Source organism: Cyrtonyx montezumae, unplaced genomic scaffold, assembly GCF_038088225.1.
Source record: "Cyrtonyx montezumae isolate F1298 unplaced genomic scaffold, pur_monq_1.0 scaffold_6, whole genome shotgun sequence".
NCBI classification, from domain to species: domain Eukaryota; kingdom Metazoa; phylum Chordata; class Aves; order Galliformes; family Odontophoridae; genus Cyrtonyx; species Cyrtonyx montezumae.
In genome coordinates, this window is record NW_027072067.1 from 4,756,446 (window position 1) to 4,783,151 (window position 26,706).

Consider the following 26,706-nt stretch of genomic DNA (forward strand, 5'->3'; position numbering starts at 1 on the left):
TAATTCCAAGTCTTTTAAATAGCATATCCATGCTGAACTTGTGTCACTAATTTTGGCAATAAAATTGGTGTATCCACCAGAAGGCAGATTTGGCATCTCCTGTGCACTGATAGTCCCCTAAATCGGGTCATGAAAGATAAATGCCATACAAGAATTGCTATTTTTGTTTGAATTTATTTTAGGTCACTAAGGAATTTTTAACAATTCTAGTATGCAAGAGTAGACAGATTTTTTTTTTTACCAGTCTGTATTTGCCCTCTCACAAAAGAGCATCTGCCTGAGCTGCTTCCTGCTATTGTAGCAAATGGACCCAAAGTTATTCTCTGTCTCAAAAACCTCATTAACTGTTAAGTGGAATAAAAAAATGCCATTACCATTTCACCTTATATAGAAGTCATAGTTCATACTGCTCATTAAGAACCCCAGAAGCTTACACAGAGCTATGTTACATTCAATTACAACACTTATTGCACTGATTCACTGAAGAATAAGGTAGTTAAGTGTTTTGTTCCTCTTAATAAACTGGAGGATGAAAATATACAGATTTTTTTTTTCTCTAAATCAGAGATTAAATATTTAATCAAATTAAAGCTGCCATGAAAAAAAGATTACCTGCAGATACTGTGAAAGCTGAAACAATTCCTGAGAATACATACTGGGAGTGTTAGCAGCAACCTGAGAAATAAGAGAATGTATCAATCTAAATGTTTTTGGATCTTTCATTAGATTAAAATAAGGCAAAGTTCATAATTTAATCTTAGATTTACTTTCCTGACCAGATTTACCAAACAAATGGTGTCTTCAAACATTTTTTGTCCAAGGACAAATAGAAACTGAGGGAGGTGCCCAGAAATGACAGTTTTCTCATACTGCAGTTCAGTGTGCCTTGTTCCCCACCCCTAACAACCCAGGATTTCATCACACATTTCCACACATTTTCTGCTGACCTAACTCCACCATCTTCACCATTCCCCCTGCCCCCTATTTTCATACTTGAGGACTAGCCATATTACCTTAAAGTATAACTGTTCTTGCTGTGTTTCAGCACCATCACTTCACTTGATTTTAATACAAATTCAATTAAACAAAATGACACTATTCAGTGCCCTGCCTCAGCCAGGCTTAAGAAAGCCTGCTTCATTGATAAGTCTTATTTTAACTCCACATTTTTCCCAGCTACAGAAATCATCCTGCATTTAGGGCTAAGGAGGTGATGTGTTTGTTGTTGCTGTTATCCATCTGCTGGTATCACATTGAGAAACCATTTCCATGCAGCTACACTTCAGTCCCACTGCAGAACTTCTGCCCGTGCACTCACAATACTCACAACTGTTTGAAACCCTGACTCAAATGCAAGAGTCATGAAACTGATGACTTCAACAAAATCTTTTTGTTTTGTTTTGTTTTTACAAAGGAGAGAGACACTCAAATTTGAGGAGACACTCATATATCAAATGGATACCTGTCCCAGGCAAGTAATACCTATTAACACCTTCCGGAAAGAAACCCTACAGAATCAAAACTGAGTTTAACAACTGCACCACATTTTACTGCCTCTACAGTGAACAGATCTGGCTGTACTTGCACAGCAGGAGTGCAGAGGTCTCTCAGTCCTCTGAACGTATCAGAGCGCTTCCTAGCCTGAGATGTGCAACTAATCCATCTAACTAATCTCCCCATGAGAGGAAGATAAAAGACAACAGACCTCATCCGAACACCAAATCATGAAACAGGATCTACTCTTGGGTCCCACAGAACAGACTGAGTATCAAATTATGCAATACAAAACATCTGTTAATCACAAACCGTATCTGGAAATTGAACCGTCTCAATAGCACTAGGTTTTCTGAAGCCATGTTTCAGATGCCATACTATACCTAAGAAGCCAAGCTATCTTAAATATACATCTTGGTATTGTAGTTTCTTCCCTACCTTAAATGCCACTCAAAAGTTAACACTAGCTCAAATTGGTCCAGTAGCCATATGTAACTGGACTTCAATCACACTTCTGCATTTTAACAAGCCAGAAAACAGCACAAGGTGGAGTAAGGCAAAAAACAACAAATTACTGAATTACCTTATCAACAGGACTTGGTAATGGAGCATGGATAACACTTGAAAACAAACAAAAAAGAAAAAGTAAACATGAAGTATTTACACTCCAGAATAGCAGTTCACAATGTGCATTTCACCAAGATGCTTAGTAAAGTTTCTTCATGTGATAAAAACGAAGAATTTACATGCAGTCACGTAAGAACAGTTAATACTACACTATGGGACACTTCTGTAGCTTGAAAATTGTTCCAAGACGTGTTCTAAAAATACAACTTACCAACTTTTACTTTGAGTAATTTTATTTGGATGCGTAACTTCCATATTTGATATGGAACTATTTAATAGGGTGGGCTTCCACCCACCAATGTGCACAGAACAACACTTACAGAAGGCAGCTCATCTTGTACTCTTGTTCACAAATTCATACAGTGTAAAATAGTTCATCAACTTCCACAGCTTTGTACACCTGCACATTTTCATCAGGAATCACAACTCCATACCACTCATTTATATCATTTCTTATTAGTTCATGAATTACACTGAAGATTTCCCATACTGCTCTATTTGACCTAGCTTTCAATGAAGCAAAATATAAAACTTCATGCAAGTATTTCTGGATACTGATGATGTAAGAATATTTAAATAATCTGAAACATAGCATTGCTGAGGATAAAAGCTGAATCAAATTATGTCTTTTGTAATCATCAGTCAGCTACTGCAAAAAAAATTACTTTTTGTTTCTATTACTCTTTGAAGTTTTCTCCAACATGAGCACATGTGCAGAGAAGTCTCTTGGTATTCATCTGAGTTTCCAAATATTGTTTCATCCAACCTTACTCATTCTCCCCCATGTCTGACAAGGCTTACTTTCATGGTAACACTGAACAATTACACCATGAGGAAACATCACATTGCTTATCTGAAGAATATAAACAGCATTATGTGCGCCCATGTACAGAGATATTAGCTTCACTTTAGGAAAGCCTACGTGCATTTAAAGGAAAAGAAAATGTCAAATTATAAAAGAGGGAACAAGAATGGCTCATTTGCTTCCTCCTTCTCCTGTATCTTTGCTTTCAGTATCTGTTCTAGTATCCTGAGAAACACTGCCAATCAGAGAATCCAACTTGCTAAGAACTTTTTTATGCTTTCAGAGCTGCCTGGATTTCTCCAAGTGATAATCAAATGAGATGTATTTTTCATAGTGCCTGCAAAAGAACCATGTTCTCAGTTATTTTATCTACTGGATCACATACAAAGAAACGGGTCTTTTGCCAATTTTATATGTAATATCCATCAAATCATCACTAAAGTCTAATTTTGCCATATGCAAACAGATGCTTATTCTTACTCTGATCGCAATCGAGCTTCCATTCCATCTGGAAGAAACAGTTTGATTGTGGAGACTATACATCCATGAGTAACTGAAAAGAAACAAATATCACATCATCATGATTTGTCATTACTTAATGGCTAAAAATATGGCAACTATCTTCAACTCTAAAGCAGGTGAATAAGACAAGGCATGCAAGCCTTTAAGCACTGCTGGCCTCCTTGGAGAATGGAAACTCTACCATGAGAACCTCCAAGAGTTTATGCTGGGTACTTGGTCCTGGCCTACCAAACAGTTCCAACCCCAACAACTCCAAACACAGCAAGGCCAGCAAGATTTCTTCACTGCAACAAGTTGAAATGGTATGTTTGGTTCATAAAACGAGGGGGAAAACAAAGAATGCATCTTACCTGTGTCAATGGGAATGCAGAAATACCAACAAAATAACGAACTAGCTTTTTGACACAATCCTTGTGAACATATCCAAAGACTTCAAAGGTAACACATCCAATTCATGTCACCAAACACTTCAGCATTGGGAACTTGACAAGAGATCACTATTCACTAACACAACAATCAAAAGGGAGCACAGAGGAAGAGCACACGAACAACAAGAAGTGCATTCTCTTCAGCACTGTGAACACCAGCAGCATTCAGAATGATCTCTGTATTGTGGTGTGTCTGCAGTGTGTATCTACACCACGCTGCCCTCACAAGAGGCCACTCCTTTCAGAGGGACCGAGTGCTTCCCTGGAACTGAATCCAGGATTCTCTGAACTGACAAAAGATCCTAAAAGAGGAGGAAACAGTATTTGATTCTTCAAGATTCTTCAAACATTCTTTAAACAGGATCAATCTCTCTTCACAACGTTTCCCCAAAACTGTATTGTTTTCAAGAAGACTCCAAACAAATTACAGCCAGGTTTTGTTGTTCTTTTCCTCCTGTGCAGTTCTGTATAATGTAAATCTTCTCAGTAACATGGAAAGAAAGATGGAAGCTGTTCCCAAAGCACTGCAGCAAGCTGGATACAAACACATGGCCCTCCATCGCTGTACCAAGAGAACCTATCAACACTCGAGGCAGAGCTGCTCTACTTTCATAGTTATTAATATCAGTAAAATAGTTAATCTGGCTATGTAAAAAAAGGACAACGGGTGATTTAGGACAACGGTGGTACTCCAGGGAAAAGAGAGAGGTCTTTGAGGAAGCTGCCTCAGATAAAAGCTAAAAATACAGGGGGGATGATCCAACTAAACAGAGCTCTTCCTTGCACTCAACACTGCAAGCTAAATACAAAGGTGAAGCATCTTATTTGCTCCAGAACCACAGTAAATTGCCCCGGTACAACACCAAATGTACCTGCCAGGGAAGATCAGACCCATTCTCAAATGAGATCAATCCATGGAGTGTTTGTTGTTGTTTGTTTTTTTTTTTTAATTGGCTCTAAGATGCCCAATAAGAGGTCTGCGCAATTCACAACTCTGCTCTTGAGAAAACACAACAAAATCCATCAGTGATATTATCTGTGGCATGCAACACTCTGAGAGCTTTTACAGCTCAGGATCTAGCATAGTGAGGAAACACTGAATCCAGGAAGAAAGTAGGACTGTACCTAAAACCAAAGCTAAGAGACAGCCTTATCACTGGGCCACGTATTGGGTAGCTCTGCCATGAGATAACAGGATTCTAAAGTTTTTCCCCTTAATATAATGAAAAAAAAAATGTACTGAAAGCTGCAGCAGCTTTTTTCATTATTAAAACAAAAATGAGAAGATGAAGGGGATTTAACAGAGCTATAAATAGTGCCCATAAGAAGGTACGGAAGCATTTCTGTTTGTTTATAAAATGAAATCACAACTAAATCACATACTATCCTTCAGCTATCAAGTCATGACAAACCACGACAAACGGAAGGAGAAACATCCTGAAGGAAAGGCACAGCAGCACATACGACGCTGGAATAGCGACGGCTGCCTAGGGCAGCAGGAATCGCCTCCTGCCTCTGTCGTTGACCCCTATAGGGGAAGGAAGAGGGGGTGACGCCGCACGCCCGCCGCTCCCACGCGCCCCGCACTCACCTGGGGCGCAGCGGCTCCGGCGTGCCGGGCCCGGACTGCTGCGGGAACGGAGCGGCGGGAGCCGGGAGGGCCGCGCACGGCAGGGGGCGATCAAACCACGCGGCCGCCACGGCGGAACCAAGGGCGCGGGCTGCGCCGCAAGCGGAGCGCCGTCCGCCCGCGCTCGGTGCCCGCCGCGGCACCCCGCGCGGCCGCCAGCCGCGGTGCCCTCCTGGCACCCGGGGACGCCGGGGCGGTGCCGACGGACGAAGCAGCAGCCCCGGCGGGATAGGGCAGCCCGGAGAGGGGAACGGAGCGGGTCTGGTGCCGGGAGCTCCCCCGGCATACAAGGGAGCGGCGGAGGTGCGAGCCTCTCCGGGGCCTGGAGACGGCTTCAGCCCCGCAGCACAACTTGGAGGAAGCACCGCTTATGTAAGACGTCCTGAAACATCACATACTGAGCGTGCCGCGCTCCTCGCGACACAATCAAGACCGAATTTGCAAGGAAATGACTTCCCAAAACGCAGCCCGAACAATGACATGGAAATAAACATATTCCAGCAATGTTTATACAAATGGGAATTTACATAGGCAAGTTCGTGCTGCCTATCTGTAATGGCATATGGCAAAGTGCTGAGATGCCTTCTGCAAGGGAGGCATTACACAAATACCAGTATGCAAATGGCTTTAAAGGGAACCACTAATTTAAAACCGGCTTTCAAGTCGGTGCTTTATGATGAGATTAAGTTAACAGTAACATCTAAGATTACTGCAATGAACCGGGGGGGGGAAATGTGTTTGTCTGCATTCCAGCTGCATTCATGTGCAACCGCTGTAACTGTGATGCAGCTGTTTCGTGCCCCTGCATGATGATACAATTTTCATTCATTGCTTGGGGAGGCACAGAGAGGGAAACGCAGACCTTGCATGCTCTTCCTCATTAGCTGGCTCAGCGCATCGGGAGCAACAGAGCACAGCTCTTATCTTCAAAGCTGGGCAAGAGCAAAGGAAGGCAGCAGAGCCAGATCGCTCATGCAATAATGCTCAGGCACAGGGGCTGTGTCCGGGCACACTAACGTACCAGGAAGAACTGCTACTGTCATTCCAATCATTTTTCCATGGACTTTCACATAAATTAACTGCAAATAATTTGCCAAAAAATACCAAGTGAACACCATTTTTACCTTTAAAAAAAAATCTTTAACATTGTTTTATGTCTAAACATACATAAACAAATTTGGCCTTCTTAGTGAGGACAGCCCCACTTGAAATAAATAGTCCAGGTTTACTAGAGATGCAAAGTACTCCTTGGATCTATACACTACTATTTTTCATTAATATTTGCAGCCACGTTACATGCAGTAACATTTTAAGTAACTCCCAAGTGAAACCAACTAAACATCCAGGAATCCAAACCAAACCCCCAAAACTACGCACACATCCCCTGTACACGCACGCTCACACTGCACTTTTAAAACTGCTGTAAAGTCAGCTGAAGTGAGACAGTATCTAAATGCAGTCCCATCCCAGCTCTGCATTTCCACTGCCTATTCAAACACACATGAGCACCCACAGAGCCAGGGAAGAAGGTGGCCTGAGCCAACTGCAAGACATGGCTGAGTGGGAGGAGGGACAGAGTCAATGTTTGCAGCGAATCCATTTCTTTATGCAGTGTACCACGCAGTCACAAGACTCACTGCCAGCACAACGGAGGGAAGAGAAGCAATAAGGAAAACGTTTTATTTTCTTACCATGGGAACACTATTTACTCTTACAGATTGCCCTGCAGTAAGATATTCTAAATCAGAATACTGGAAAAAAACAGAAACAAAAAGTGATCCATACGCTTACCTTTCCGCGTGTTCTCCGTCACATCTACACCAAACTGGATGATGTCACCTGACATAATCTCACATGGTGGGCTCTCCTCAGACCCTCTACTCAGTCTCTGGCTATTAATAAAGGTACCATTACTACTTTTAGTGTCTTGAAGATAGAACTGTAAAAACAAACAAAAAGAACATCATGTTACCTGGAGAAATAAAACAAGTAGGATGAAACAGAAGCACCAGTAGAATTGTACTCGCTTTAAAATACAACTTGACGCCCAACACAGAAGAGAACTGACACATTAAACTCAGGATATTCTCCTCAGGATATAACACCTTCATATAACCAACCAATATTTTGATTTGATTTTTAGTTGTTTGACACTACTGCCCGCAATGGAAAGGATCAGACTATGCAGGAATATGTTTTGCCACTTGTACATAAGAATTTGTTCATCAGTATGATATTCTAACTGCGTGAAGAGTCCATGTTGAGTGATACAAACATGCTACAGTGAAGGCAAGGCCTGAGAGTGAAAAGAAATGATTTGGAAGATGACAGAGCTCAGGAACTGTAATAACACCTTACTGAAATAAGGAAAACAGAATTAGGTTGCTTTTACTTCTCAGGAAACTAGCACACATCATTATGTTAATCCTAGGATTGATTCATCATCAGGTAACTTTGTAAATATCCATTTGTAGAGTTAATTAAATTTTAATAGCAACTTACTGAACTTTAAGTGTCTTATGACACAAGGGGAACTGCCCCATCTAGGAGAGCACCTGGCCAGTGAGTCACTGGCTGAGACCCGATCAGCAGGCACCATGGCAGAGGAACTGCCATGATATTAGGCAGCCGGATGCAGCTCTGCTGAAGTGGGCACGGGCAGTACTTCAAGGCAACAGTGGTTATTAAAGGATCCTATGGCATTTCAGAAGTCCCTGACTTCCTGCACTCGTACGGAAACTTGTCAAGTAAAAGGTGCGGGGCCAAGCACAGCCTGCAGAAATGAGCATATCCCCATGTCTTACCTATAAAATGAACTCAAGACTTTTTTTGTTTGAGGATTCAATAAAGGAAAAACATCATACTTTTGTCTGTTACCATACTCCTCAAAAAGAAAAAAAAAGTATACATAGTAAAAACTAAAAATATTAAAGGAAAACTTGGGTTTAAAAATGAAAGAGATCAGTACTGGTACTTTTCAAACTTCATCTTGGAACATGACACCAAGCATGATACACATCTGACATGCTTGTCCTGAGCAGCTGACAGCTTCAACGCTGTTGGGTCCACAGGATAGGACTCAATACAGCAATCAAGGTGAATGCCAAAACAAGCAAGCTCAGCTTGATGGAGGTAATGACAGAATCTTTCATGTGCTGCTTCTCATTCTTTTCAAGAGATATGCCTTTGATCCTAAATTAGAAAAAAAAAATCAGCTAGTCATATGTCCATCAGGATGAATTGTGGACAGATCAAGAAATATCAACTGTTCTCACTGCATTAACTCTCAGACCTGCCTCCTCTGAACAGTACTCCATGTTATTAAATATCATATATTAGAATAAATGATAGTCATATGGCTTTTGTAACAGTTCTAGGTTTAAAGTCAATCAAATTAATTAGCTTATTAATTTACTTGTCTGAAAGTATTCCACCCTCATGGTTCAGTGCAGAGGATTATTTTTACTTCCTGTTTGTTTTCAATTAGCACTCTGCTCCTTTTGAAAATCCTTCTGTTATGAAGAAGTGAGTCACTGACAAGGAGAAACAAACATGTTTATGCTTACTTACCCCACCCTTTTATTTCCTACACATAATACCTGCCTCTTAGTCCCCTACATTTTGGACTCATGGATGCCAACATATTTCAGCAGCATTTACAGATGGAGCACTGAGAAGATGGCACAGAAAAAAGCAGGAAGAGTTACCACAGGAGAGGAACTGCAACACACCATCAGCAATGCTAAACTCACAAAGACCCATGTGGAACAACATAAGTGTAAATAAATGGCTGTAAAAAATACACGTTCAATTTTATATTATCACATTGATGTCCATTTAAGAGCACGTTACTGAATTTCATCATGTACACTTTAGAAAAGTGATGCTCTTAAAATGTCTTGAAGTCTTTAAAAACAGGATTAAAACACTCTACCCCCTGCAACTAGCGAAGAAATAATAGCCCCAGCAATGTGTTAATAAGCTGGTGTCTAAGCAGAAACGCACTGACTTCAGCACTTAGGAAGAAGGTCAGCCATCCCATCCTTAATGCAGCAGTTGGCAAGCAACCCACAACTTTGGTCCCTTTCATGCAGCAAATTTACATGTTATTGCCTCCCTACTTTCACTAGCTGCCTTGATCTTTCCTAAAGATGAATTCCTAAAATGAAAAAAAAAGTGCTTCATAAGACAAAAGCAAGCTGATAACCTGAAAAGTTCACTTGTATACATTTACTACTGTTTATGGCAGTATACTGGTGTTTAATACAGTATTATGTACTCCATGTCTCCTACCAGCAGCTGTGTAATGCAGTGCCTTCCACGAAGGCATTCCTGCTTACAGTGCATACTGCCCAACTCCAGCAGCAGTGCCAGCTTTGGGCATAACCAAAGGCATTTTGCTGCCCCACGCTCACTGCAGTCACACCACCACCTCCACAGCTGTACTGGCTCAAGCACTGTTAGCCCCAGCAAACCAGTTTGGAGAGCTGACGCAAACACTGCTTATCCTGGTAGTGCCAGAACAAAGGGCAGTGTGTGCTGCCCTAATTACACCTGGTTTTGTAATTCACATCTCCCTCCAGATCAAACTAAAGACTCAGCCCTCTTGTGTCTTACATTAAGCGCAGCTGGGAGAGGTGAGGGCAGAACCTTTGAAGACTTAAAGAGTTATTGCACCTTTAAATCAGATAATGATATCTACGGCTCGAATGGCTCTCTCCCCTCTGAGGCAATGTACAATTATTTAATAAACTTACTTTCCAGTATCATAATGCCTTCTCAGACAGAAAAATAAATTCAGTCCATGTTCTGATTTTGTGGTTTTCATGGTTGTTTGCATCCTCTCTCATTTATACCTCATTAATAAACTCACTCAGTTGTCTACATGCTGCTTCCACAAAGTGTAAGATGTTATTTAGAAGTCAGGCTTCCCCAGGAGAACCCATATTAGGTGCCTCCTTATGGGACTTCCAAAATATTAGAACTTTGTTTCTGCAGTGCTTCACAAGGTATTATGCAGTATTGATCACACTTCAGTTTACGGATGAGTTTTGCAAACTGAACAAAATTACCTCCTCTGTTTTCACCTATGTGGCAGAAAAACCTTACACCATTTAAGTTCCATCGCTTTTTAGGTCAATGACTCACAGTACCAACAACTTGTAAATCTCAGTCTACATTTTACTTTCATGCAGTCAAAGAAATGTGAAATGCATGCATAGACTATGCATGGATTATTGGTGATACTGGGGAGTTTGAAAACTGCTATGCTCCAGAATGACAGACTGTAGCTTTACATAGGAAATGTGGAAGCATTTTTACAGAGATAAAGCCAAACCAAATAAACAACCATTCTGCCTAATAGCTACTACTTAACTAACATGCTAATTCCAGGAGGGAGACTTAAGATAACTCCTTACTTAACCAGACAAGTGAGAAAGTGAGATGGTTTCTGGCTTTTCTGATGTTTGCTTTTCTCCAGGCTGAGTGCAGTTCTTATATAGGATGAGACATTTCTGAGGGATCTCAAAAGAAATGATGGGCTCAGAGATGCATACAAGAATCTTGAAAAGAAAGAAGCATGCTCTTTCAGTAGCTTAATTAGTTCAATTTAATTACAGTACAAGAGTAGAACAAACAACTGATGCGCTTTTGTTTTAGCCTTTTACTATAAAACTTGCCTTCAGCAAGCACCCCCTCCTTAACCTTTGACTACATACAGCGTTTCAACACACCACATTACATCACCAAGAACCAATCTAGAAGTTCAACATGAAGCTCTAGAATTAGCCAAATAAATAAAAAATGAGCTCTTAACTCATTAGTCTAACATATTAGCTCCCTCAGAGCAAGATTAAAAATCTCAAAAACCAGCTTCCTATTGCATATAGCTGTTTGTGACACAGCACGAGGTAAAGACAGAGAATAAAGGCATCGCACACAAGACAAAAAGAAATCCATGTTTAAAAAGTGTTCTCTTAAAGAGTTATTGGTCACTCAAATAGTGTTGTTCTTTTTTCCCCTAAATTTCTTATGGTAACTACTCCAAGTACAAAGCAATGTACAAAAAACCCCTCAAGCCTCTTCCAGAGTGGAAATACACCAGTACTGCAGTAGGCAGCAAGTGAAAAATGGAGATCGTGACAGATTCACAGAACATCTGCAATCTCTGCATAAAGCCTCCCTTTCCAGTGTGAAGAGTACATTACTGCTACTCCACCAACTTGAAACATCTGTTCAGGACGATTACACTGAAAATCATAGAGAAGAGAATTACTGAAGAACTGAGGGAATTCATCTACACAGATGTGAGATTCACTCCATGAATGGACTGAAATCTACATCTACAAATGCAGACCGCAGCATACACTTGTGTGCCACCCTTGTTCCATTGCTACGTTGTTAAGCAAACAAGAAGCACCAAAATGTAGGCCACTGTCTCCTTTACAAAAGTCAGCCATTAATATACTCAATACACTTTCACTGCCTTGGCTGCTACAGATGTACAAAGAATCTCTCAGTTTCAGGACCTCCTTAAGTTACTGCTAATTTCCTCATCTCTTATTTCCTTTGTGAAAAAAGTACATACAACTACCACGTGCTTCAGAGCCCCGTTCCACATTCTCGAGGCATTAGTTTAGTTCAGAAAGATTTAAATATGTCAAATTCTGATGCAGGGGAGTTGACAAATTCATTTATTGCTATAATGTGAATGAGAAAGGGGCAGCAAGGGTGGCAGCTGCGGTAATAAAGCCATCCAATTGTACACCAAAAGACAACAGGTTCTTCCCTCTTCTCACACTACACACTGGATGATCAGTCATTGAGCAATTAATGCTGGTAGACAAATGCATTGGACTAAAGCCAGTACTCAAATGTAGCAAATAAACAGATCTAAAAATTGCAGTACTTTAATGCAAAATTAATCAAGACACAACTGTGTGGATTTGTCTTACACTAAGTACTCTACTAAGTGGTGAAGAATGTTTGTTTTGCACAATCTCAAGGATCTTAGATGGAGTCAAAACAATATGGCCAACATTTATCACACTGTACCCAAAAGGTTTCTTCTCCCATACAGTTAGCAGGTCACTAGCATTCCTTAAAATATTAACACTGCGTATTCTCTGAATGTGGGAGCAGCACTTCTGCTAGCAGAGCACACTGTGCTAGCCACAACAAATTCCAGGTTGATCCTTTGGCTGTAAGATAGATGACAGAAGTTCAAATGCTAAATCATCTCCAGATTCAAATGATTGAGTTCCTCATTCTGGTCTGCTTAGACACATCCTAAATTCCTTTTCACTCACTTGACTAACTCCACCCACCTATCAAGGAAGTAGAAGTATTTTTCTCCATAAGCAAGCATAATTCACAGGGTGGGGTACATCAAGCAAAATTGCTTTTCTATTTAGTTTTGCATTAGTTAAACACATGGATCTAATAGTTCTTTGCTCACTGAACAACTTGAAAACAAAACTAGCGCTTTAACTTGTGAGAGCTCAGCAGACCAGTCCTGAAGTGATTCTAGCTCCCCATGACAGGGGCATGCTGTGAAATACAGTGTGGCAGCTGAGGAGAGTGACTGCAGCCTGCCAGCAGGGCCTAGGGCAGGAGGGAGCAGGGAACATGCCCTTCTGCTGACCGAGAGCTCCGTCCTGTTCCCACCTTGAAGGTTTGTTGACTGTACTGCCAGGACAACCCTGCTGGCCGCTCATACCTGTTGTCAAGCAAAATAAACTGTAGCAGTAAAAGCAGCTTCGTGCCAGCATAACTGAGTCTGGTTATAAACAGAGAACCTTTTCTGGACGTAGCTGAAGTGCTCTTAAGTATGAATCCTTTCGCTGCTTGCCATGCCCTGATAGCTTGAGAGCTCTCAAATTCACTGCAGGCCCTGTGTTCAGCTCAGCTTTCGTCTGCGCGATCTCTGCCGGCTTTGCCTGAAATGGGCACAGGGCTGTCTGGGGCTGGGAGGCTGGGGAGGAGGAAGCACTGCGGGACAGGGCAGTGCCAAACAGCTGGACACCAACAGCTGCAGCTGTGCTCAACACTCAGACACACATTACTCTCGTGTTTTCCTTGGTATCAAAAGGTCACCTTTCCCAACAAACCAGAGCAAACAGAGACGCGCTGTACCCGTGAAGGACTTGGGACGGACCTTCCTTCTGATGCACTGTGTCGCAGAGCTTACTTTATTAGCTAAGCTTTGAATCTACACTTAACTGAATTTTCAGTGACACACTGCAAGTTTTCACACATGCACACCAAACAAAGCCACCAACCACAGTACAGTGTGTTTGCAGAGGAAATACCACCTCCATGTCAGGCACACACAGAGCGATCGACTTTCTAAACCAGTATTAAACCCCCATGTCTGCCTGCAGCTGTAACAACCTGGAGAAGGAAAGCTCAGGACCCAAGGCAACCATAGCAATAGCACTATACCGTTCTCCAGTACCCACTGTTACCCACATAATCTGCTTTAGACACAGAAAACTCAGAAATGGGATGCCAAACTTTTTTTTTTCATTTATATTAGGAAACATTCATTGTTAACAGAAATGCTATTAGAGACTTAATGATACTTTCTAATTGCTCAGTTTCAGAATGATCTGTGTGGACCTCACAAGCATTTTATGCAAAGAGTTCAGGCTATTCATTATCAAAAATTTCCCAAATCACATTGCTGCATTTCTGTATTAAAACAAAACTTGTCAGAAGATGGCTAGAAGTTGAAGTTCAACATCTCAAATCACAATCAAAATTCTCCAGTTTAAAACAAAAATTCACAGTCACCATTGAAAGCCCATGGATATAAACAAAAGCTTGAGGGAAAATAACCATACTGTCCATCAGCAGAAATTCACTGTAGCTGTGCACTGCTGCCTACAGCCCCAAAGCAGTCCCACCCATCTCTCACAGTCACAGTACCACTTGTGACCAAGGTCCTGGTTGGTCCCGCAACCAAAACTGGGGGTGATCTGTATTATGAGATAGTAGTCTGAAACTAGGGGTCTGTTTAGAGAACAATAAAAACCTACATCATGTGTGCTTGCACAAACTGTATGCGAACAAATTGCACTGCAGTTCCTGGAACCTGAAACATCCCACAGATCAGGGCAGAGCTCTGTGACTGTCATTAACCACTTACACATTTCTTTTATTTACTTTAGAAAAGGAACTATCAACACCCAAAACACTTGGAACATAACATCTGGAAAAAAGACAAATGTTTATATGGAAAATGTTGTTTCACAGAAGACCATGATAGGATAGCAACATTTAAGTGACAGCTCATACTGAGAGTGGAGCTTTTACTCCTGGGCTGTGCTCTCATCCCAAGCTTTGCACAAAAGGTGCTTAAGTCCTGGCTTTTCTGTTATTGTTATTTTTTGAACTGGAACCAACAAGAGCAGAACCATTCTCAGGAAGGTGGGTTACCCTTGCTAACCCACCTGCACTCCCACTCCTCTAGCAGAGCTGGTGACACACTGCTCACCTCACACACTGTATCTAAAAGCAGTTTATAACCTAACAGTTATGAATTTAACACCCCCCAATAAACACATTCTGTAACTGCAGAATGCATTAACACATCCCACCGTAGAAGATGGAGTCCTGAACACTCTGTACTATAACACCTTGCACCTCAAAACTCCGTACTAAGCATTCACGTGGAGGACTGATGTTAAAGGATGTGACCTGACGCAATCCCAGGCACCACGCACCGTGTTACTGCCTTTACTGCATACAGTTCTCTGCGGTGAGCAGACGATACAGAATAAATAGCTCAAGAAGGCTGACGTTACTCAGCAACACTGCTCCATCCACAGACTGTGCAAGTGATCCAGAGATGCACGCACTGTCCAAAAGAACAAGATGACAAGATGCTCCTGAAAAAACAAACCTTTTTTAACACAAAATGTGAGAACAGTATGCAAAAATAGATCTCTCTCCATCAGTGTCACTAGTTTTGATGCAAAAGGCTATTTTTAAAGAGGATGAGATCTAGACGAAGAGTTCTAATCGAGAAGTAATTTGGTTTATATATAGCTGACTGACTGGCAACAGTAAGACATCTGTCACCATAGTTACTAATTACTAGTCTTTAAAATACCTCTTTTTACTTAACTTTTTGTCCCCATATTTCACAAGAATTCCCAAAAAATCTGCTACAAACGCTGGATAGTTTCAGGATAGCAAGAAAAAAACCTCAATTCTCTTCACAGCTGAATCTTAAAGTCTTTCACTTTGTACACATCATGCTTGAAACCTCCCTTCATAAGCAAACCACAAAACAGATGAAGGACACTGACAGCCTCGGAAAAGGAGATGCAATTCCGTTCTGAAAACAGACAAAGCAGAAATGTTCCTGCCAAGCATTCCCCAGCTACTAATCTTATATAATTTTCTTGAGAAGAAAAAAACGAATTTTAGTCTGCATTCCTCTCTAAAGATGCTGAGATATTTTAACACATATTGCTGCTTTAATCGCTAAGCTAAAATAGATGAACAATAAAGTGCAATTCTCAGAAAGATTACTCACATTGTCCTGAGATGTTCAAGATGACATAAAAACAACACAATGAAGAGACTTACTTTGCATTATTGCTGTCATGGATGACAGTATCATTTACAACACACAGACACTTGGACAAAGCCTCTCTGTAGCTCTGCATTACCTGGCCAGTGTTAGAGACTGGTACAGAGGGTAAAGGATAAAACCAGGTTTTCCAGAAGGATATTGTACTTGTTGCCATGTAGATTGTTCTGCTCTACTTCATTAAAAAAGTCCATTCTCTTATGTAATAAGACATTTTGTTGGCTATGTATCATTGGCACTGATTACTTTGTATAATTTACATCAACTTCTATCACCATGGCACACAGACTTACCCTGGGGAAAGCACACCAGCAAAGTGCCTTTCTAACATGTTACTGTGCTCCCTATATTTATCAATTATGGAAATACACTGCAACTCAGTATGGCTTTAAAATAAAGGGAAAAAGACTCATTAGGCTACCACCCAAAAATTCAGACTTCTTTAGGAAAGCCCCTTAAAATAACTCAGGAGCTCCAACGTGCAAAATCTTGCAGGAATACTCATCAACAGTGACGCCCTTGCAGGAATACTCTCCTCTGAAACCAGACTAAAGGCCAAATACCATTGTATGCTGTAATAAATTTCATGGAGGTTTGACAACATGAAATACTTAAACTTTGCAATAATGAAAGTAAATATTATCACAAAGTATACAAAGTCCCAAAGATTGTTTTTGTAGGAAGCATATATCCAAGTAAAATAAGCCAAGAATTATTAGCTCTGCAAAGAGCAGGTTCCCATGTATAACTCATTTCTTTTCAAATGTATGTTCCTAAAAGTTTGCAGCTTCTCTTACCTCCATTTCCCAAAAGCACCTGTACTAAAGTTCTGCACTGGGAAGTGTAAAATTATTCGGAGAACTAAAATATTTATTCCTAAATTCATGATGAAGAGGAAACGATTACACTCTTGACAGCTACTGTTACCAACTCAGTAACAAGCATGCTTGAATACAAGACAAATTCAAAACTAAAAAAAACAAAAACTTATCTCGTCTCTGAGCGCAGCAATGAGACGTGAAACACAGAAAGGGAAGCTGGGCATCTTTGGACACGGCTTTGCTCTAAGATTGGAGGTAAGGCACAAATCTCTTTATTCCTAAAAGAAACACTGAATTGTTTTAGTGAGAAAACACTGGAGAACAGGCAGAATTGACAGAAAAAGTAGAAAATGAATGAAAGAAAGGTTTAAAAAATGATGTCTTCAAATACTAACAGGATCTTGCAGAGCACATTATTAGGACAAGAACCTCAACACTAACATTATTTTTCTGCTTCCTCAAAATTCCTGAGGTAACCAGGCAACTAAGTTGTATGCCAAAAAAATATTACCAAAATTGAGATTTTTGTTTAGAAGTTTAATTGAATTCCTATCAGCAATTATATTTTTCAGTTGCAAGCAAAACAGAAAACAGAAGCCAACAAGATCACCCGATAGCTCACCAGATGAAGAGTCAGACGAGAATCTCCCCCACAGAAGCAATCAGAGCGAGGCAGGTATGGAGCCCATCAGCTAACCCCAACTCTCGGCACAATCCCATGCGTTAGGACGTTGCTGCAGTACTGTAAAAGCTGCTTACCTATCTTGCTACACACTGAAGTTTCTCCCTTTAGTTAATCATTACATCGACGTTCCTCTGCTCCTCTCTCCTCACGTGTTCACTTTTTAACTGTATAGAGAATGAAGGCAGTATCTGCTGCAACGACTGCAACCTTTCCCCATTTTTATTCCTTCTACATAAGGCGCTGTTGCATTTACCTACGATCACTAATTCCATACTACTGCTGTCTGATGACAGCAAGACCTCCCATTGATCACACATTCAGATATCAAAAGAAAAAAAAACCATCAGAATCCACAAACACTTCCAAATGCAAGCATGGTTTGGTAAGCAGTTTTCTCAGTAATATTGAATAAACACTTGTAAAAACACTGAACTTATGAAGAACCAGTGGCCCTTTAAGCAAGGGACAGATTCCATCTCTAATGTAACTGCTGCACTGGTTACCAATATCAGAGTAGGCCTACTTAATTTGTCTCTTCTTCAGCAATAAAACTTTGCTCTGTGTATCCAACGTCATTTTCTCCCAGACTATGAGAGTTCTGAAAAAGAAACTGATTGGCTATAGTTAACTGCAGTTAAAATGACCGTTCTGAGAACGCATTTAATGCCACGGTGATATAAATTCAACACAGACAGTGAGGATGCAGAAGCATTGAGACCTGGTGTAGGGGACCTGCTTTGGCAGGGGGGCTGGACTCGATGATCTCTTGAGATCCCTTCCAACCTCTATGATTCTATGATTTAAGTCCTAATTCAAAACCACCTAAGCACAAATGACTCTAATAATTTTAATCACGCCAAACCAGGTGTTTTTTGTAGCAGGACCTCAGCACAAACATTTCCATAGTAACTCACCATAGCATGGCAAATTCATTGCAGACATCACACTGAAAAGAGGGGTTACCAGAGCATTTTGCTCCTCTCTGTCTTCCTCAAAATTCCTCTGAACTGGGCAAAGATCAACATACTTTTTTTAAGTACTAAATTAAATTTATTTTCATTCTGTGTTTTGAACTTCACCATTCCGTGCAGAGAGCAAATGTAATTAACTGGAAGCAAAACACTGGGTGGAGCCGCGCCCTTCTGACAAAGACAGAAAATTCATTTTCCAGATAGAGGAGAAATTTGACAATTGGGAGTTTATTTGAACTGCAGACACTTCCAAGCTGCACCTCCAGCAAAGTGAGAGCAGAGAGCACACAGGCTGGGAGGGGGCCATGCTCATGTGCAGCTCACTTCTGGGTCAAGAATTCTGAAGCAGGCAGCACCTGGAAGCTGGGATTCATGAAACAAAAGGCAGATTATTCTGTGTCCCTCTGAGACCCACGAGTGGGCAATAACAGAGGTTTAACATTCTTTTAAGCTTAAGGAAAGACAAGCCTGGAGCACGTGTGCACATATCAACAGGAGTCTTCCAGTATGCGACAGAGAAGGAGCAGGTTTGGGATAGGTGATTTTGGGGTGCCCAGCTGGGTGCTGCAGTGTGCCCTTCTGCTTTGGGGATGGCAAGAGGAGTGCACAGAGCACTGCGATGCGTGTGCTCGGCGGCACACGCGGTGACTCACCAGTTATACTGGACTTAGTCAAGGGCAAAAATCACATACAGGGTACCTTGGGTTAACAGATTAAAAGGTTTGCAAACGTGGCAAAACTTCCCAAGCTAATTACTCCAGCACAGCTTCCCACACAACGCCTTCCAGTGTCTTTTCCTTTAGTTATATGCCAGCACTTCCACAAAGTCAGCAGGGACAACGCTGACAACGCTGTACACATGACTTCTATTCTTCAGATGGCATAAAGAAATCCTTCTTCTCAAGTCTATTAGTCAACAAAAGAAGTACTTAGTCCACATGGCAGGAGCAGAAGAGCAGGCAGCCACAGGAGCCTGCTGCTGTCACCAGCACCACTCAGCTTTGCAGCTTCTGGGCTCCATGTGCCACATTTTCTTTCTGAAGCAAAGCAAAAATCTCTTCCAAAAAGAACTTCATCCAAGCACCACTTGTTCAAGACTTTCAAATGAATATCCAGCCCCCCCCCCAAGTTGTAAAACCAACAAAGGGAAATAGGTGTTTTGATTTTCATACAGCCCTCAAGTAATTTTTCAAACAGCAAATCCTTCTGAGTATGAAAACCAGGGACAACTACGTGCAGATCCCAGGTTACACCACCCCATGGTCAGAACACAGTGTAACACTGCTCTTACCAACTTCATAATCATTTTTTATGGCTAGAGACACACAGGGGTCTTTTGTACAGTTCACTGTCTAAGATGACCAGCATTAGTTGCTGAGCTCTGTACATTTATTTATTCAGATACTACAGTATCACCATCAAAAGCAAAATTACTTTCTCCCCCTGCAACAGCCTTCTCTCCCCCCCACCTTTTTTTTTTAATGAACCAGTTTGAATAATGTCTTTCTCCACACTGATTTAAAAAAATATGGGGCGGGGGAGAGGGGGGGGGGATGGTGTAAGAGAGGAAGGGAGCAGTTGTAGAGAACCTGTAAGGCAAGAAAATCAGCCTATGTACCAAGAAAAGCTGCTGAGCTAACACTGGTGAGACCAAAATTATAATCTCTTAAGGACAGAAAATAATTAAGTCATACAATAAATTCGTCAAGATATATTTTTTAATTACACCATCATAATTATGCCCAGTAAACCCACCTATGAAATTACATAATAGTGAAATGCTGGTGACAGTCATTTGTCAGGGGAGCAGCAAGCAGCCCCACAACCAACAAAAAAGCTGTATTTACAGCCTACAAGCAAGACCACTGCTTTCCTTCCCTGAGCATAGAAATGCCCCTCTTTGTGCTACTTAAACCACTAGAGGGCAATTACATGCACTCAGACTGAATTTCAGTAAAGCAAACCAATTCTATGAAAAAGAAGCACTATCAAAATAAGCAGTCTTCTGGTTTATTTTCTGAATGTTTTTTCTGTAATGAAATTGGAATTAATTGCAGAATATATGCTGTGGGCTGTCTATACTGTTCATTCAATTTTCACATGAGTTCTGACATTCACAATACTTCTCAGACTTGAAAAATAAGTTTCTCAGCTTCAATGTTCCTGCTACTGAAATTACGTAACCTACTGCAATTCGATCCAGAATAAGTAAGCACGTGTAAAAATCAGTGTTGTCAAAGTCATTTCAGATTAAACATAGGAAGTGAACTTCTGATCAGCGGTGAAAACACATCTAGCCAGAATAAAGCCATATGCTCCAAAAGAACTGGAATTTTTTCCACATCTATTCAGCAGCTCAAAAATATTGCTGCTCTGACAACAGTAGGGCTTTTCCTTCACAATTTCTTGAAACGTGTTCCTGACATTTACTGTGTCCAGTTTTGCTACCATTCATTATCCAAGCTCTCAGAAGAACAAAAGAGAAAGTCCTGAAACTAAAGCAAACCAGAATCATTTACTAAAAGAACAAGAAGAAAAACGACTGGCAGGAGGATATGCACTGGTAACTCAAAGCAGCAACATTTAAAGAATTAATTCAAAACCTACACTTCCACTAGAAGATGGAAGAAAAGTCAGCAAGCTTAGCTTCTGTAGTCATTAAAAATGATAATGCCCTTGAACAGACACTCAGCACATTCAGGCACTCATCAGATCAGTCCCATTTATGCTGGCTCATCTATTCTGTGGAAAAACAAAGAAAGAAGAACCCTCAAATTCAGCTCACATGAAACTCATTCTGTGCTCCTAATATAAACATGGCCTTCTCACAGGAAAATGCATCTGCTGTTAACTGGTGGGCTTTGACGTACCAAGAGCTTTCTCATCCAAGCTTAAATTTAATACGGCTGAAGACAAGACTATTTATTCCTTGATTAAAGAAAAATCAGCAAGTCTTTTACGCTACCTATAATTAGGTAGAGCAGTCTAGCATTGCTATGAAGTTTTAATAAACTTGAATTAGGATTAGATGTTATCCATGGTTCATTTCAAAGGAAAACAGCTTGGGTTTCTGGGAGTAGACAGCACTAACAGCAACATGGCTAAATATATACTCCAGAGAAACACACATCCCCATTTTTGGTTTCCTTGAATAAGTTTTCTCCTGCAACTTGGTCAAGTGCTGGGGTCCTACAAAAACACCAGGCACATCAAACCCGACAGATAACGTGAGCAGCAATGTTTCATTGGATTGTTAGTGCTTTGATTTTGCTTTAATTTATTTATTTATTCCCCAACATCGATGTCAAAAAACAAATTCTTTTGCTAGAACAATTTGCTAAAACAATTTTGGTGAAGTGCTTAGCACTCAAAAATACGTGAAATGCTCAAATTAAAGACTGGCCAACCAGTCTTAAAAGAAGTGAGATGCCAGTATCTTAATAACAAGGGAATAATAGTTTTATAGGTAGATCAGTAACAGCTCTCCTGCTTGCCTATACAAAGATTATGTACAGTGAAGGTACATAACCTGGAAGACACAGACAACAAATACAGTTACAATTGCTGCACATGAAGCACTTTTCCACACTGCTCCCCTCAGCAGGCAGTATTTAGCCTGAGGAATAAGCCGGGTCTTTTCCTACAGGAATTGAGGTTGCCTCCTTTCCCTGCTGCCACCTGACAGTAGCTGCACAGGACTGGAGCAGCAGCTTAATTTTAGATACTCTTAAGGGAAGCTCAGCAGCAGTTCCTGGAAAGAAGCGTGCACACAAGCTCATCTTGTATGTGCCTCTTGGTTATACTGGATAGTACATTCCTTGACAGCACTCGGTATCTCCCATCTAAGTTCTCAGGGAATCATCAGGAATCAGTCCTCTGCTTACTCTTTTGTGTATCTGCATCCTAACAAGCTCCTTCCCTCTCCCTGAGTCCATGCTGCAGACGTACTGTGCCTCTCACACATCCACTCTTCTCTCCCAGCCATCTGCTCCAGGAGCCTTCCACAGCACACCCAGCTTCCTCCCTGCTTACAAGCTTCGGTTTCTCTTGGAAGGAAAACCAGGCATGTGGAGGAACTGAGTGCAGACGGATCCTTCCCACCACAGATCTCAGTGTGTCCAAAGCACATGAGCCACCAGAAGCACACCACAGGACATCCTGTGCTGTAGGGTCAGACTTCAGCAGAAGGTATCTTAAAAAAACAAAAGGGGCACTGCACTTGCAGACATAAGTACAAGAAATTTTTATTAAGACACAAAAAGACTTTTTTTTTTTAAAACAGCATTTATGTATTTTATGGCTTGCCTTCCTCGTGCCTTTCCTACCTTTATGAACAAGATAAATGCATTTTGTTAACCATGGTCCCTCACACTGTTCAACTGCACTTTTCACACTCAATTCAAAGCCGGACAGCTTGAACAGCTTATCCACCCACAGTGCCCACACACACCAATCCAGCCTGCAGACTCCAGCAGCTCCACACCTCCCAGGCATTCAAGCAGTGAACACCAACCAGCTCAAAGTGTGATGTGCACCAGCCAGCAGCAGTCACCTTCCGTCAATTTCTCAATGCTTTTATAACCTCAGCATTTCCTAACAGGCACATCAGGAACAGTGACATTTTCTCCACTTCCTTTTGAAAAGTTTAGCTTGAGAATTTAAACAACAGCAACAGTAAACAGTTCAGACACAGTAATAGTTCAGAGTAACAAATAAAAGGAAAATCCCAGGACAACTCGGAGATACTGTTCTGGAGGAAAACTAGCAGGCATTTCTAACTGGAAGTCAGTACTGTTCTATCAAAGTTTAATTACTGGGTTTACAATAATTTACAAACATACCAGACATTTTTAAAACTCCCTTTGTATTTAATCAGTCATTCAAATAGCCAGTAACCAACAGGCAAGTTTTCCCTAGTTTTCACTTACTGAAAAGAATATTTTAATCACTAAACAAAGCAATTCACTCAACAGTAACATTCTGTAAGTTACAATAAAAGCAGTATGGCACTGGGGTAGGGGCAGAATGCCTGGGATTTACATCATCCCCAGCAGGACAACAATCATCATGGAACTGCTCTCAGGAACAACCATCACCTTTTACTCTGGCACTCCCCTCTTCCTAAAGGTTCTGTAACTTACAATTCACAGATGCTTTGCTCTGCAAATTCAGGAAGAGGTGTGCCCAAGTGAGTCAGTGGATCAGCAGCTATCTCCATACCACTTCAACTGCTCAACTTCTCTCAGATTTATGTGCAGCCACTGAAGATTCAATACATACCACGAGTGTTTGTTCCCTAACCCGCTCCAAGCATAAAACAAAACTGAAAAAAGAAAAAACAAAACAAAAACCCCACCCTGATTCAATCAAAACATTAATTTACTAAAATGCTAGCTCTTATTTTGAAGCACACACAATTCATTTTAAAGCAATACAATCCTTTCATCACGTTAAGAGTCACTGCAAATATAGAGCTATGAGAGCAGCCTGCCTGCTCAAGGAAATCCCATCTGCTGCCCTGTCCTAACAATGGCTCTACTTGATGCCTTAAGAATATTTTGATAGAACTTCAGAAATAACACATTCTTAAAAATGAAACATTCAAACACTGAACAGAAAACTATCAAGGAAAAGCTTTGTTACCTTAAATGATAATTGTAACCTTTATGACGACTTTTTCCCAACAGCACAGAAGTCTGCTCTTCAAGCACTAAGTGAAGCAAATTTTAAAAAGAAGAAGTGATAACATGTTTCCTGTTGTTTTGTTTTACAAGCACTTGCAATCTGCAGCATGTAGTCCAACTTCAAGTGTTTTAAAGTTTCAATATTCCCTTTTTCATCACTTCATCCACTTGCAACTTCAGTCATCGGTATCCCACCTTCCCTAAATTTCCAATGAAATCAAATCCCATGGCATCTTCACTTCTTTGGTGTTCCTTTGTTTAACCCTAATACTGAGAAGCTATCTGTGCCTAAGTGCTGCACAAACCTCACTCCCACATGTCTCATACCTGACTGGACAGAGGTGCTTCCTGCTCCCCACAGTACCTAAGCACTTCCAGACCTTTTTCTACGTGACTAGTGTTCCCAAGAATCAAAGAATCACAAGATTGTGAGAGACTGCTTGTATTTGGAGGAGAGATACAGAATCGAAAAGCTAGATAAAATTTTTCTATCTCACTCCTTTCCACCCAGATTTCTCTCTCCAGCCCTTCACAATGCTTATCTTTGACTTCATCAGCCATGCAAGACTTACCTTGAATCCATCCAGATAAAACAAAGGAAACAAAGCTGCAGCTGAGATGGGACACTACCATAGTTCTTGTGAATCTTATCTCTCCTCCTCTGCTGAGAGGGGCAGCAGTACAAGGAAGGGACTTTCAGGAAGCCTCAGGTAGACTGTGTAGTACCCAGTGAGAAAACAGTGCTTGAAAACAGATGGCAAGTAGGTAAAGTAGCTCTTTATGTAAAGCTGCAATCTCCTTCCTCTCCATCACTGGGCAGAATGCACAGCCAAACCGTTAACACAGGTGCACAGCACAGACAAGGGAGCTGAAATCCATAGTCCAGCTGTTTTAAGAGCAGACTAAGTGTCAGTGTACGGATGGGAGCCCATAAGTAGAAAGGCTCATGTACCACCTGAGAAGTAGCTTGGGAAAATCCTGCGCACTCAACAAGCTTTCCCAGCACAGATTTTTTTCTGACTTTTTTTCAATATTGTTATACACTTTAAGTACCAGTATTTTACAGAACTTTTTTTTTGCCATCTCAGTAGAAAAACCAAAGAGAAACTTCAGGCAGGTCTACAAACTGAAACTGCATTTTGTACTCTATTAGCATTTAATGGTTATTTGCTTGTATTACAAATAAAATGAGGTTACTACCTAAACAAACAACCACCATCCACCCCACACACCACCAGGACAACTTACATGCCAACCAAAGCACTCACTGCTACAAGATTAGGTAAATGCAACAAGGCTCACCCTGCTCCAATGCTGTTGCTCAGTGGTGCTTTTTTTCTGCCTACTCCATTTTGCTCTTCCTGCCACTGTACCAAACCTTCCCTAACACTGTATCAGGACACCTTGCACTAAATGAGTTATCAACGAAGGTTCAGTAACCTTGGATTTTCTGAAAGGTATTTTCGCTGAAAGATGTAGAACATGTTACTAGGTTTTATTTCACCCCATTTGTTTTAGCTATTTTGTGAAGGGAGCTAGAAAATACAGATTGAGAAAAGTACTTCTTGATCTGGACCAAAATCCTGTAAGAGATTAGAACTGAAAACTAAGAAGCACGATTCCTCTCTGAATGGCAACACTAAGTCTTGCAGACACAGCCTGCATTATTTAATTTCTCATTAGCATGGCAGAAAAATCCTAAGACATACAAGCTTCCTGCTGTGAGATGTTTAAATTTTACCCAAATTTAATACTAGAACATCTGAAAAACATTTAATAGTTTACTTAGTAGAAAGCAATCCTTCATGCCTATTTTTCAGGCCTTGAAGTCATCATACTTCAGAAAAACAATCAACTACAGTACTTAAATGAGAGTACTTCCAAAACTCCTAAACTTGGCCCAATACACTTTTAGCACATTAAGCAAAGATGTTAATTATTGTAATTTAGGCATTTAAATGATAATACACTTACTATGCCTCAAGGGTAGGCAGGTATCTGAGCACTTTGCACTTCAAAGAAGCTGCACTCTGACTCCAGGCTTCTGGTTATAAGGAATAAATATACAAGGCATCCCTCCCACTGGAGCTCTTCCTCAAGCAAGGTCACAGAGCTCTTTCCAAAGGCTGTTTTTTCAATGCAGATAAACTTTCTCCTCCCTTTGTTACCAACAAATAGAGCTCATACTTTAAACACTGCATTAAAAAGGCAAAACTCCAGTATGCCCTACACTTTCAATTGCTCAAAAACTGCTCCGCTGGGAGAACTGGGTTTCTCCACCAACTAGAGTGCACACAGCACATGCATAAAAAGAAAAAAAAATCTTGCTAGAGTAATTAAACAAGCCCTGAGAGCTGCTCAGTGACACAACAAAAGGACTGGTGCTCAGGCAGCTGTGTGGGTGAATGCAAGTGCATCTAACACCCATCTCATCCT

General features: G+C 40.9%; 1 protein-coding gene across 24 annotated transcripts in view; it reads right to left on the reverse strand.

The window, feature by feature from the left end:
• The window catches only part of SLMAP (sarcolemma associated protein), a 73,396-nt gene that overhangs the window by 36,366 nt on the left and 10,324 nt on the right, over nt 1-26,706 (reverse strand). For 23 of the 24 annotated variants that reach the window (XM_065749799.1, XM_065749790.1, XM_065749794.1 and 20 more), the window contains exons 2-5: nt 7,298-7,445; nt 3,407-3,479; nt 2,078-2,114; nt 613-675 (exon numbers count right to left, since the gene is read on the reverse strand). In XM_065749799.1, the coding sequence (XP_065605871.1) occupies nt 613-675; nt 2,078-2,114; nt 3,407-3,479; nt 7,298-7,445 (321 nt within the window). Of the gene's footprint in view, nt 1-612; nt 676-2,077; nt 2,115-3,406; nt 3,480-7,297; nt 7,446-18,529; nt 18,950-26,706 lie in introns of all 24 variants that reach the window. The other variant, XM_065749798.1, reaches the window with a different exon arrangement.